Source organism: Eumetopias jubatus, unplaced genomic scaffold (assembly GCF_037043125.1).
Source record: "Eumetopias jubatus isolate StellerSeaLion01/CBP00866 unplaced genomic scaffold, mEumJub1_p1.0 scaffold_12, whole genome shotgun sequence".
NCBI classification, from domain to species: domain Eukaryota; kingdom Metazoa; phylum Chordata; class Mammalia; order Carnivora; family Otariidae; genus Eumetopias; species Eumetopias jubatus.
The window spans coordinates 24,651,634-24,664,677 of NW_028274818.1; the positions used below are offsets into that span (position 1 = coordinate 24,651,634).

General features: G+C 46.0%; 1 protein-coding gene across 3 annotated transcripts in view; it reads right to left on the reverse strand.

Moving 5' to 3' along the window:
- The window catches only part of SRGAP2 (SLIT-ROBO Rho GTPase activating protein 2), a 226,544-nt gene that overhangs the window by 38,673 nt on the left and 174,827 nt on the right, over positions 1-13,044 (reverse strand). For all 3 annotated transcript variants that reach the window (XM_028120152.2, XM_028120147.2, XM_028120146.2), the window contains exons 11-13: positions 6,485-6,569; positions 3,709-3,736; positions 1,948-1,972 (exon numbers count right to left, since the gene is read on the reverse strand). In XM_028120152.2, the coding sequence (XP_027975953.1) occupies positions 1,948-1,972; positions 3,709-3,736; positions 6,485-6,569 (138 nt within the window). The remainder of the gene's footprint in view (positions 1-1,947; positions 1,973-3,708; positions 3,737-6,484; positions 6,570-13,044) is intronic.

The following is a 13,044-nucleotide window of genomic DNA, read 5'->3' on the forward strand; positions in this document are numbered from 1 at the left end:
GCCAAACCGTGCTCTCCCGCACGTCTGTGGCCACAGTGCAGGCTCTGAGGCCCTCGCACCTTGTATCTCTGTTCCAACTAGATGCAGGAGGCCCAGTTTCAGCCCAGGAACTGAAATGAACAAATGTTAAGTTCAACCCTATTCTTAGTGTTGAAGGGTAAAAAGCTGGCTCCCTCTTTATAAGATATCCAACTATTAATTTTATTTTTTTGAAGATTTATATTTATTTATTTTAGAGAAAGAGAAACAGAGTGCAGGCCAGCATGTGTGCAAGTGGGGAGGAGGGGCAGAGGGAGAGAGAATCCCAAGCAGACTCCCTGCTGAGCGTGGAGCCGGACGCAGGGCTCAATCCCACAACCCTGAGATCATGACCCGAGTTGAAACCAAGAGTTGGGCACTCAACTGACTGAGTCACCCAGGCGTGGCCCCCCCAACCTATTCATTTTAAATGCAATAGGTTATCCCTGGGAGGCACTAGTTTTATTTTGTTGTTTTTTAAGATTTTATTTATTGATTTACTTGAGAGAGAGAGAGAGAGTGCGAGCAGGGAAGGGGGAGAAGATAAGGGAGAGAATCTCAAGCAGACTCCATGCTGAGAATGGACCCCAACATGGGGCTCGATCTCATGACCCTGAGATCATGACCTGAGCCGAAACCAAGAGTCAGATGCTTAGCCAACTGAGCCACCCCGGCATCCCCATTCTTCTCTAGTTTTAAATGAAATTATGGGAGAAGGAGCAGAAGAAAGAAATAGAGGAACCAGAGGAAGGAAAGATGCAATGAAATCTCTATAAATTAAAAAAATGTATAATTATATCTTATTATATTTATATTTAATTATATTTAATTATATTTAATTACAAAGTTAAAAATGTATAATTATATCACTATAATGAGATCTGAAGCAGAGAAGAGGGGAAAAATAGTGACAGCAAAGCTAGGACAAGTGAGAGCTATGTCATCCGAGTATCCCAGCTGGATGGCCCAGCTAGCTGAGGCAGTCACATGGGCTGAAGACCCTGTTGGGGCTGCTGACACAACAGAAACCATGTGCCCTCTACATTCGATTATCTCCCTGTGGCTACAGCCACTGTGAATTACCCAAAATGATCTTTTAAAGCCTGCATCAGTTTTCCCGAGTAGACACAAGACATTTTAGAGCTCTCTCCACCTCCTCCCTGCTAACTGCTGCTACATAGCTTGTATGAGCTTAGGGGACACAAAATCATTTCAGTATTTGCGATAAAGTATAACGAGGAAGTCAAATTTGCTACTGCAAAAAATACTTCAATGAATTTTTTTTTTACACAAGCACAAGTGCTATTTAGATTATCCATTAATGTGCATTACCCAGCCCCTGCCTTCTAAGATCTTGCCCTCAGATGGTTAAGGAGAGCTGGCTGACCAGCGTCAGATTTTAATACAACACTAAAGATCACGCACAAAAGTACAGAGTTGAACATCAATTTGCCAATCATTCTCAGGTCAGATTTATCTCGCATTTTCAGCATGTCTAAGAAATGCATCTAGGATGGCCACAACACCAGGAAAAAAAAACCTTCAAACCTAAAGCAGTCTGGTGTAGGTCACCAGCTGCTGCGAGCTACTCACATTTGGAGCTTATGTATAAAATGTGAGGCCCCTTTCATGGTTTCCTAGAGAAGTGACACCATGGGCAGGTCTGGCACAATCTGCTAAGTCAAACCAAATCTCCAGCAAGGAAGAGGGTGCACGACTAAAGAGGAAGGAATAAGTCAGAAAGACTCCAGCTGAACCAGCTCAATCAATGAAGTCAATATAATATTAAACGTACTCTGACTGAATGGTATCTCCCAAACGCAGGCAGAAAGTCAGCAAAGTGTCTGTCCTGCCCACAGTAGGGTTCCATAAATGTCCGTGGGATGTGATCATCACACCTGACCAGCCTGGCTCTTGCTGGGCCCTTACCTGCTTCCTCACGGTTGAGCTACGCCTGCCGTTGACCCCGCCAAATCATAGAGGACCAAACCGGCACCAGGGAGAAAAAAGAGAAAATGGGATTAAAAACAATGTGTATTAGTTAATGAAGCAAGTTGCATTATTCAGCTCAGTCGCAGAACCAGCTAAGAGACTTGCAAAATTACTTTCCGAATAAAGCCCAATAAAGCTCTTTCAGAGCATAGAGGTCTTGTACTTACTATCTGCAACCATTCAAAACTAGAGCAGGAAGGAACTGGTTCAATGTGTACTAAAATGTATCTGCGTTAGTAAGATCAGCTCTGTTTGCAGGAGACACAAGGAAATGCTAAAGGAAGCTACAGCTTTCTTTCTCTTGGAAATCCTTCGGGAGCAATCTTCCTAGAGTTTAGAGGACAGAGCAGCTAGACTGGAAGGAACCTTGGCAGTCCTTCAGGTGAATGCCTTGCAAGCTCAGACGCCTCTTCTCCAAGGGACGTGGACTCAGACACAATCTCCCAAGCAAGGAGAGCAGCGCTGCCCCGCGTTTGGTGACATGAAGGCCCAGAGCCTGGCTACCAGGCTCCCTCTGCCCCTTCCACCAGGCCGCTCCTGAGGAACCTCTTTGGAATCCGAGAACTCCTCAGATCCAGTAGAATGCTCTTTCTTGTCTTATAGATGAGGAAACTGGAGTTTGGAGGAGGGAAAGGAGCAGCCCAAGGTCACACAGCACAAGGGAATTCAACTTAGCTTTTCTTCACTCCCACAGAGCCTTCCACAGATACGGGACTTCAGGTGAACTTACAGTAAGACTCTATCACCAAGAAGGTATATATGCCACAGAATGCCATTATCCTGGTTCCCTCCAGTCAACAAGACTGGTATATTAATGGGATCTTTACTGTAATCCACAATGACAAAACGATGAAAGCCAAATGAAGCTATTTCTAAATAATGAGCCTATAATTGTAAATGGCCTCATGATTATTGTGTGTGTGTTGGCAGACAGAAGTGGTTGATATAATGGGCTAACCCAGGGTCTCCAAGGAGTCCAGCCCATTAAAGCTCTTTCCCCAGTTAAATCAGCACATTTTTAGGCATCTGAGAACTGTTGGCTGGATGAATGCCTTGCTCTCTGCCAGCTCACAAGTGTTCTCATCGCAGCTACATGACTGGGAGGGAAAATATTTGGCTGGGGTCGGGGAGGGAGGGGACAGTGGGGAAATACTGGGAGGGTTGCATACTTGTACATCAGGCAAGGATTTCTACCAATGTTGTTTGGCAAGCCAGTGCAATGTAGTATTTCATTATCCAGCAACAGTCCCTAATGAGGGGCTGTCATCTTTCCATGCAGAAAATCTCAGATCAAATGCTATTTTCTGATCTTCCTTCTCTGGGTCAGACTTCCCCAAAACCACGTGCTAAAGTCTAGCAGCTAAGGGTAGGTTACCAGGATCCTCCAGAGTCGAACACTTCTTTTCCTTGCAAACCTAATGGCTTTGGGGAGTCTCTGAAATTACTTCTGCAAATGATAACTCCCCTCATCCCATTCTGCTCAGCTCTCTCCCCAAGTCACAGCAGACCCCATTTCCATCTGAGGATAGATGGGTTCGGCAGAGCAAAGGGAAGGAAGCAACCCCCACCCTAGGCCCCTCCTTTGCAGTCACCCAAGGCCTTCACACTTCAACTCCTCGACTCTTTCGCAGCCAGGGACTGCTCTACCCCACAGGCCTCTCTTCATCCCTTCCCAGGGCTGTCCCGGGCCACACCTACCTGGCCAGACTGCAATCTGTCCGCTGACCTGTTGGAAAGACAAGGCGAAAAGCTCATGTGGAAGCAGAAGGGGTGAGAGAGGAAGGGTTATTCCCAAGGGTTATCTGAAATGCCCTCCCATTTCCCTAGAAAGCCGCTAGCATCAAAGCACCACTGGCCTTCCAGGCAAAAAAGAAGAAAAATGCCCAGAGCCTCTTCCTGGGCAGGTGCTGTTTCTAATGCTCGTTCCCAGGGCTACCTATATGTCCCTAAAGCTTAGGTGTGCCGACCCTGCTTCCCAAAGGGAAAACAGGGGTGGCTGTAGGGGAACAATATCAAGGCAGGTCATGCTTTAGAGAACAAAGTACCAGAAGCCTTCCCAGAGGTGAAATCCAGCTTCTCTTCTGTGTATGTGGGTGTGTGTGTGGTGAGGGAGGGAGGGATGAGCTTGTTTGCTCCACAGTAATGAAAACACACACACACACACACACACACACACACACACACACACACACACACACGGTAAGGGTGGCAGGGGAAAAAGGAAGCAAGAATTGTTCGCGGGAAGATAGGATGTTCTAGTTTTAGATTCCTGTGAAATTCTCTTAGGTTGGAATAGGGTGACAAGGGAGAAGTGAGATTTAATTGCTATCAAACTGTGGTTCTCAATCCAATAGCAGGCCCTAATATTAAGTTTAATGTGTCACAGTCAGTTTTAAAAAATGAAAAATCTTAAAGTTCCTAAGAATTCTTATGTTTTTAAAAAAATACATGCTCATGTGTACATGGGCCATGATGTGATCTATTTGTTTTCTTTGGATCCACAGTTAACCAAGTGTGGTCTGTATTAGATAAACCAGGGGCAATGCAAGCAGGTGCTGAGCTGGGGACGAGAGCATCCCCCACGGGCCTCATCCAAGCTCCTGGAAAAACAACTCCAAGGACCGGGGGAGGGCAGGGCTTTTTCCTTGCCTTTAAAGGTTGCTAATTGTTGATTACACTTCAGCTCATCCTGAGCAACATCCTCCCCCTCCCCTAACAGCCTCTCATGACTAAAGGCTCAGCTTTCACTGCAAAAATATTATTCTGAGCCATTATTTTCAACATCTGTCCCATTTCCATTCTGGAATATTCATACACATCAATTATCCCTCTGTGGCAAGAATAAGGGGCTCTTGCACTATGGTGATAAATACATTCAGGAGGCAGGGACATGATGACTTGCACACAGGAAGATCTGCAGCTATTTCTTTCCTTATTGCTAGAACTTGTCATCTTTAGATGAAGGCAATTTGCAGCACTAATGAGTGGTCACCAACCTTTGCCCCTCCACACTAGCGAATCTGGTACATGTTTGTGTGTGTGCAAACCCATTCACACTCTCTCTCTCTCTCTCTCACACACACACACACACACACACACACACTCCCAAGGCCCTGCTCCCCATCTCACTCATGGGCTATGCTTAGATTATTTTAGAAAAAAAAAAATCATGGTTATAACTTGCTTCAAATAGTTCTGGGCTTTCTTTCCTCTGATTTCCTATGAAGCAATTTGATAACCCAAGAGTAAAGATTTTCTATAAGCAAAGCTGGGCTCTCAATGCCCAAACCTGTTCAGCCTGAGTCTCTTGGGTGGCAGGGAGGAAAGAGAACAGAAGTTACCTAACAGGCATTCTTCACATAAAAGAAAATGCCTTTACAATCACAAGATCAAAGATATCAGAGATAAAAAGAATTCAGCATCTGGGGGAACCGTCCAGCGCAGGAAGAGCATGGGACGGGACGAGCGGGTGGGAGGCTCTGATATGAAAAGTGTGGCTCTCGTTCCTGACGCCAATGAGCCAACAAGTACCCCCATACTTTCCTACACTCTGCAGTTTGTCTGAAAAGTGCTCAAGAGTTTGTTTTAAAATGTGAGCCTTCTCTGCAGGTTTGCCTTTCACCAGTGTTACCATATACTGCCTGTAGCCTCCTGGCCCCATCTTGGAGTGAAGAGATGAGCAGGGCAGGGAGGCAGGGCCAGGCATTCAGAGGCATCCCCAACCTGGGAATCCCATTAATCACAGGATGCTGAGAGCTAGGCAGGACCCGGGCAGGGTGCCCAAAACCCCAGGGAAGCTTCTCTTTCAACCTTCGCCTTCTGTTTGACAGCTGAGGAGAGAAAGTCCAGAGTGCCAGTCCAGTTCTCTGCTTTGCTACTTTCCAGGGTCTGGTTAAAATCATCCCTGATTCATGGACAAGACAAGCCATTCAGTACCATGGCCTCAGCATGGCCGCGGCAGAGAGGGCTGCCACTGAGCGTCAGGACCCTCCAAAACAGAAAGAAAGCGATGCTCTAACCTGATGCTACAGGAAGCAGCAGTCTGTGGGTCAGGCCTGCCTTTGAGAAGCCTCTCCTCAGAGCTGCTGCTATCTCGGCTCGCTGGCCCTGCCTGCTGGCTACTACCTACGTCCTGCCTCAGAGGAGCTGAGAGTTTTAACAAAGCGTCTGGAGAGTAAGGGATCCAATGGCTCCTTTATCCTAGTCGTGGCAGAGAAGGGGGACAGGGTGGAGAGCAGGCTCGCTCCATTTAAACAAATAATGATGCACATTAGCGCTTCATTAAGCATTGGCTTTCTCCCATTACTCAAGCAGTCATTTGGGGTGGTGAGCTTCACATCAAACAGGCTAGGAAAAGAAATGCATTCATATAACAAGATCAGGCCCATGGGGCTCAGGATGGAGGCCTAGCCATGTAGGTCGGGGCTTGGCCTTCCCCTCATTGCCAAACCTCCAGCAGAATTCCGACACTCACTTTCTCCCAGGGTTTTCTGGAGAAGGTCGTGCTTGGCTTGTAGCTTGGTGATGAGGTTCCTGCCCTCCAGGTACTCCTTCATTTTCTGTAAGGGAGGAAGAGAAAGAGCAATCAGACTCCTGAAGAAGAAGCAGAAGAAGAAAAAAAAAAATCACAGATGCTTAGCTGTACAATTCCCTTTTTATAAGAGGGCATTTGGTTTCTGACCCAATTTCTACTAGGTGCCTTTTTTATTTCTTTATTTCTACTCGGGCCCTGAGCATCTGGACAGCTGCTGATTTCTGCTGCTCTGTGTTCTCCTGGGAGCTAGCTCCACACTGGGTAGTGTATGCAATTGTCTCTTAGAGCCCCTCAACCATCTCTTTCCGTTCCACCGAAGAACAGGGGGGCGGGGCTGGAGTGGATGGACTCATGGAGCCCAGATCCTCTTGGTGTGAGGACACACACCTGCCACTTGTCACCTCCACTGACATCCAGCTGCACCCCGGCCCCTCCCAGGGTGTATTCCAATGCATCAGGAGCAAGGCCAACGGTAGACTCAGCCCCTGCCTAAGCTGCAACAGAGCACGCACAACATCCTCGTCTGAGCCGTCTCTTAATCAGCTCCCTCCCCTCTTCTGCCAGGAGTCTTGGTGGAGAGCTTTGGATTTCTGAGCTTTCAGAGAGAGGGGCTGCCGTTCCCCACCTGCATATACACATAATGGCAGTTCTCAACACAAGATGAGGTTATGGAAATGCACTCCCATCTGTTCTGTCAAAATACAATTGCAGTGCTTTGCCTTTTCTGATCTGACCTCTCTCAACCCTCGCCTGCCCAGGGAGAGGCCCGATTTCCCTGGACAATTCATCAAATCTTCAAAACAACCCTACGAACTCTGATTATCACTGTCCCCATTTTACGGATGAGGGTACCAAGATTTGGGGAGATTAAAACAGGCTGCTCAAGGTCAAACAGTGAGTGAGCGGTGGAGTCAGTATCCAGCCATAGGTCATTTGACAATTTGGTGCATGCGCTCAACCATCATGATGGCACACTCCATCCATTAGGGTGCACGGCAGAGAGAGAAGCAGAACGAAACTTCAGAGTATCAACTGTTTATATACTCGGGGCAATTCAAGAGTTTTCAGAGGCCCTTAGCACATATTGTGCCATGTGACTTGCACAGGAACTCTGCAGAGCACATTAGGGAAGACATCGCTGGTTGCTTGTTACAGATGAGAAGATGATCTTGGGAGAGGGGGCTGAATTGCAGATTGCTGCCAGCTAGGAAGTGGGAGTGCCAGGCCTTTGGAGCCTTAACCCGCTGTCTTTCTACACTACCCTGCAGCTATTCATGGGGACCATCATTCGCCTTGGTTGTCTCCTGCTGCAATGGTTCATCTGCTGGGTCGGGGGTCATCTGCCCACATCTAAACTCAGAGGCAAATCGGCAGTGTTTCCCTGGGTATGATCCGTGACTCACTGACATAGCAGATGAGGGAAAGTGGATAAAACATTTTAAATTGTAATACTTCTGTCCTTCTTTCGATGTAGTAAGCAAAAAGTATAATTATACATCAAGCCTCTAATTTTATGGCTATTACCACTTAGGATGAAGGCAGGGAAAAAAAGGGTGAAAAAATGTGAATTACTTTTAGTCTGTACCTTTCTGCACAGTGTAAACTTTTAACCAAGAGTGTGTATTTCTTCTCTCTCTCATGTAAAAATGAAGAAAACATCTGCTTTCTCTGGGATGCACATCCTGGCCTTCCCATGCTCCCCCAGATGCCTCTGCCCGTGCTTCTGCAAATTTCACACGGCCCTGGCACAGAGGGTTTCTGAGTCGTGTGTCTTTCTCTCCAGACTGCCTCTTCCCTAGGATCAGAGTCATTATTCTTTGCATCCCTGATGCTTAGCACCCTGCCCAGCAGACATGCTTGAGGAATGAGTAAAGAAATGAACAGCCTCACTCTCCTCTGATAGAACCTTCCTCGGCGGTCACAATCCAAGCGCCCCCCCCCCCCCCCCGTGTACCCCTACTCTCTCCATTAAGTCTAAAACAAACAAAAACAAACCCTATACCAAATAATTTCTGTTGCTTTAGCCCTGACCTGTTCCCTCTGCTCCTTTGAGCCTCTGCATGAGAACATCTGCATGACAACAGGATCCCTTGTCACCCTCCCCTTTCCATCTGCTCCAGCTGCCCGCTCACCTGCTGTCAGTCTTCCCTGGGTGATGCCTAATCCCCAACCAATGCCTAATTGTGGGGCTGGGAACAGCACTGCAGGGCCCAGAGGTGAAAAACCTGCAGGAAACATCTACTGCTAACATCTGAACCCTCAAAGGCCCCTCTTCGGAAGGTTGTCCCAAGAGACTCTAAAGGTTTCCTAACGAGGAAAAAAAAACCTCACCAAAAAACTGTAACCCTTAAGACAAAACCAGACTGCTCAGAAAACAGACAAAATTCTCAAAGGAAATGGATGCAAATTCCTTCCTCTCACTCATGTTTCTACTTGTGATTCTGGAAATCACTTTTTCATTCATGTCACAGTTCACAAGTTAACTCTGGCTGTCACTTGGTGAACCATTAAAATAAATAACAATCTGATAAAGACATATGATGGATCACCTTTCAGGTTCCATGAAATCCTGAAGGATCAAAAACTATGTCAAGGTTGACCTGCATCCCTAATAGTGGAAACAACGGTTGGAAGTTTTCCATCTAGGGAAGCTGGGGGTGGGAGGGAAAAACCATCCCAGAGTTCCTGGGCACATTGTCACCTCCCTCTCCTGCCTGTTATTCAGCCCTGGTGTGTAAGAGACAGAAGCTGGGAGAAACGACCTGGCCTTTACTGGCAGAAGACTTCAGATGCTGACAGGACACACAGAGAAAGGAGCAGAGGCAGCCGAAGGGAAGGAAGGCATAAGTGGCTTTCTGACGACTTCTGGAGACCCGCCGGGTCTCACATAAACAAAAAGAACAGTTTATGTGTTATCTCCAAATCCCTGCCTTGGTCAATAAGGGTCACTTTCCTCATTTAAAGCAAGTTCTGACACAGGTTATTCATTTCTTTCACTCCTTTCCCTGCACCTTGCTCCCCTCCCAAACATCGAAAAGTAAAATCACCAACCTTGAGTTGTCATCAGGGAAGAAGAGAAAGGGCAGGATTCTATTTTAGATCACCAAACTAAAACCAAGTTCCTAATACACAGTCTGACCAGAGACATTCCCCTACCTCCACATTTTACACTATGATGAAAACTGAGAATTTCTTCAAAAAGTAGTAAGGGAGGGGGCGCGTGGGGGGCTCAGTCATTAAGCATCTGCCTTCGGCTCAGGTCATGATGCCAGGATCCCATGATCCCGGGATCCTGGCTCAGGTCATGGTCCCATGATCCCAGGGTCCTGGGATCCAGCCCCGCATCAGGCTCCCTGCTCAGCGGGAAGCGTGCTTCTCCCTCTCCCACTCCCCCTGCTTGTGTTCCCTCTCTCGCTGTCTTTCTCTCTGACAAATAAATAAATAAAAATCCTTAAAAAAAAAAAAAAAGTAGGAAGGGAGGCAAAGAGTCTATGGGGTGGTCTTGTTTGCCACTGTGAGCCTTCAATTCCATTTTTACGATCTCATTAATTTATTTCTTTTTTGTTAAGATTTTATTTATTTACTTGAGAGAGAGAGCACATGAGAGTGGGGAGGGTCAGAGGGAGAAACAGACTCCCCGCTGAGCAGGGAGCCCGATGCGGGACTCGATCCTGGGACTCCAGGATCATGACCTGAGCCGAAGGCAGTCGCTTAACCAACTGAGCCACCCAAGCACCCTCATTAATTTATTTCTTAATAATTCCTAACTGGTTATTAACTGTTCGCAATGAATTTTATTTATTGAAAAGTATTAATGTAACAGTTTTTCTCTTAGGGCTTTTCCTCCCTGACATACATTTCTGTTGCAGCAAAATGAAAGAGTCTTAGTTGTAGTCCTACCGCTTCCCTTGGGCAAGTCACTTACCCCCCTCTGAAAAACAGGGATAATAATATCTTTTTCCCAAGGTTGTTAGCAGATGAAACAGGATAATGAGCATGACCATGATTATAGCACGCAGTCCAGCCAATGAGCAGGTAGTCAAGAATATTCCTTGTACCTGAATCACCCACTCAGACAACCTAAAAACACAACTTCCCTAAACCTCTTTGCTTTGTGCTAATATATAAGACAGCTGAATCAAAACAGGTTTCTGGCCTTTAAAAAAAAAAAAGTTAGAGGCAACAAGAATGCTTTTCCAATTTAATTTAAAATACCTCTTCCCTTTAATACCATGGCAGTATAAAACTCATGGACCTTGTTTATGCCTTGGATTTAAAAAAAAAAATACTATTTATTTATTTGAGAGACAGAGAGCATGAGCAGGGAAGAGAGGGAGAAGCAGACACTCCACTGAGCAAGGAGCCCGAAGCGGGGTTTGATCCCAGGACCCCGGGATCATGACCTGAGCCGAAGGCAGACGCTTAACTGAGCCACCCAGGCGCCCCTATGCCTTGGATTTAATCTGTGTGAACTAAAGACCTTAAATGCCCACTGCTACAAAGGGGTGAGGCAGATGGGAGGAGGGAGCCGTGTCTAGCCAGCCCCATGCACAGAGACAAACGAATGTCATTCTGGGGTGGTTGCTTCCCCACCATCCAAGCACACTGACCTCTCTCTCCTCTTTGTCAATTTGTAAAGCAGGAAACGGCTGTCAGACAGAATATGTGATAGAGCAGACCTGCAATCGGCAGCCATCTCCCCCTTTCACTGACAGGGTAGGGGCTCAGTAGGTACCTACTTAGCACACATTTCCTAAGTGCCTGTAGGAGAAGACCAAGATAAAAAAAAGATCTTGGACCACACCAAATCTAGGTCTAGGGCACTGCCCCAATGGCCAAGGTGCCATCTTGTCTCCTATGTTCTTACCAATTCTGTGCCCAAGGATTCAGGCAGTTTATCTTTATTTTATCAGCCATGACCTTTAACTCCTTCTTCACTCCTTCCCCCATACTCCAACCCCCATACAGGGAAATACTTAGGAGAAATGCCAGCCTTACAAGGTTTTGACAACCCTTGGCTAAACAAAGGAGCATGACTTCACACAAGCTGGGAATTGGTTAAATAAATGATGGTACATCCATTCATACGATGGACTTCTGTGCAGTGATTTAAAAAGGAGGCAGATCTCTTTGGACTAATATGAAAAAAATTAAGTGAAAAAAGCAAAGTGAAGAATGGCATGAGTGGTCTACTTTTATTTATACTTCTCTTTATTTGATTTCATTTTATTTCTAATGTAATTCTATTGCATTAAAGGATAAGTCGGTGGTTGTCTACACATAGAATATCTCTGGAAGAACACAGAAGAAACTGGCTTCAATCCCTGGCAGAGGGGAGAGGAAGTGAGGGTCAGAGAAGGGGGGAAGCGTGACTTATTTTGTATGCTCTTTTGAACTCTTTGTATCTTTAAAAAAAATTTTTTTTTAAATTATTTTTAACAAAAAATTTAAAAAAATTATTATTCTTTTTAAAAATTATTATTTTTTTAAACAATCACAGTTAAAAAAAAACAACAATGGGCTAAAAAGTAGACACTGCTGGATCGTGTGTTATAAAAGATGAGTGATGCAAACCCCAGGAGATCAGGAAACATCGCCTCACTTAGGGCAAAAGAGAGGAGAAAGCCAGTGGCCTGAGACCAAATGACCTGAGTTTCAGTTTTATTTATTTATCTATTTAGAGAGCATGTGTGAGCCGGGGCGGGGCAGTCAGTGGTGCAGAGGGAGGGAGAGAATCCTAAGGACGCTCCACACCCTGCGTGGAGCCCATCAAAGGGACCGATCTCGTCACCCTAAGATGAGCTGAGCCAAAATCAAGAGTCAGACGCTTAACCCGTCATAAGCCACCTAGGTGCCCCCAGAGTTCTAGTTTCAGCTCTTGCTGAGTCCCTTGGAACAGCTACTCAACTGCCCTGGATTTGGGAGTTTTTTGGGGTTTTTTCATCTTTCAAATGAGAAGGTTGGTTAGATGATTTCTAAAAATCACTGCAAGCTTTTAAATTCTGTGCTTATTTTCTTGGGACTACTGCAAATGACTGACCTTTATAGGATGTGCTTCAAATTTCCAATCGATGTCATCTGGGCAGATCAATCTGATGACAGCCGAGAATGGCTAGACAGCTTTCTAGCAGCCCTCTGGGTTGCTAGGCACACTCCCTACAAGTCAAAACCATTGTAAGGGACCTCTTCGCAACTTTCCAAGAGAAGGGAGCTTCTAGGATGTGCTACTCTGATGTTTTTGAAGGACACAGAAAAAACCAGGGGCAACGTCTGTGGAGACAACAGACTAGGAAAAGCACATCTGCAGTTCTGCGGGCCTCGTGTGGTTTGGCAAGCACAGGCAGTCATGCTAATATAATATGCACAACCCCCTTTTCTAAAATGTCCATTTCACCACCCCCAAGAAGGCCTTTTATCATGAAATGAATTATTTGATGCATTCCCAGCACCAGTCACGAACATGATGAATTCTCTTATACATCGATTACTACAGAAGCCCA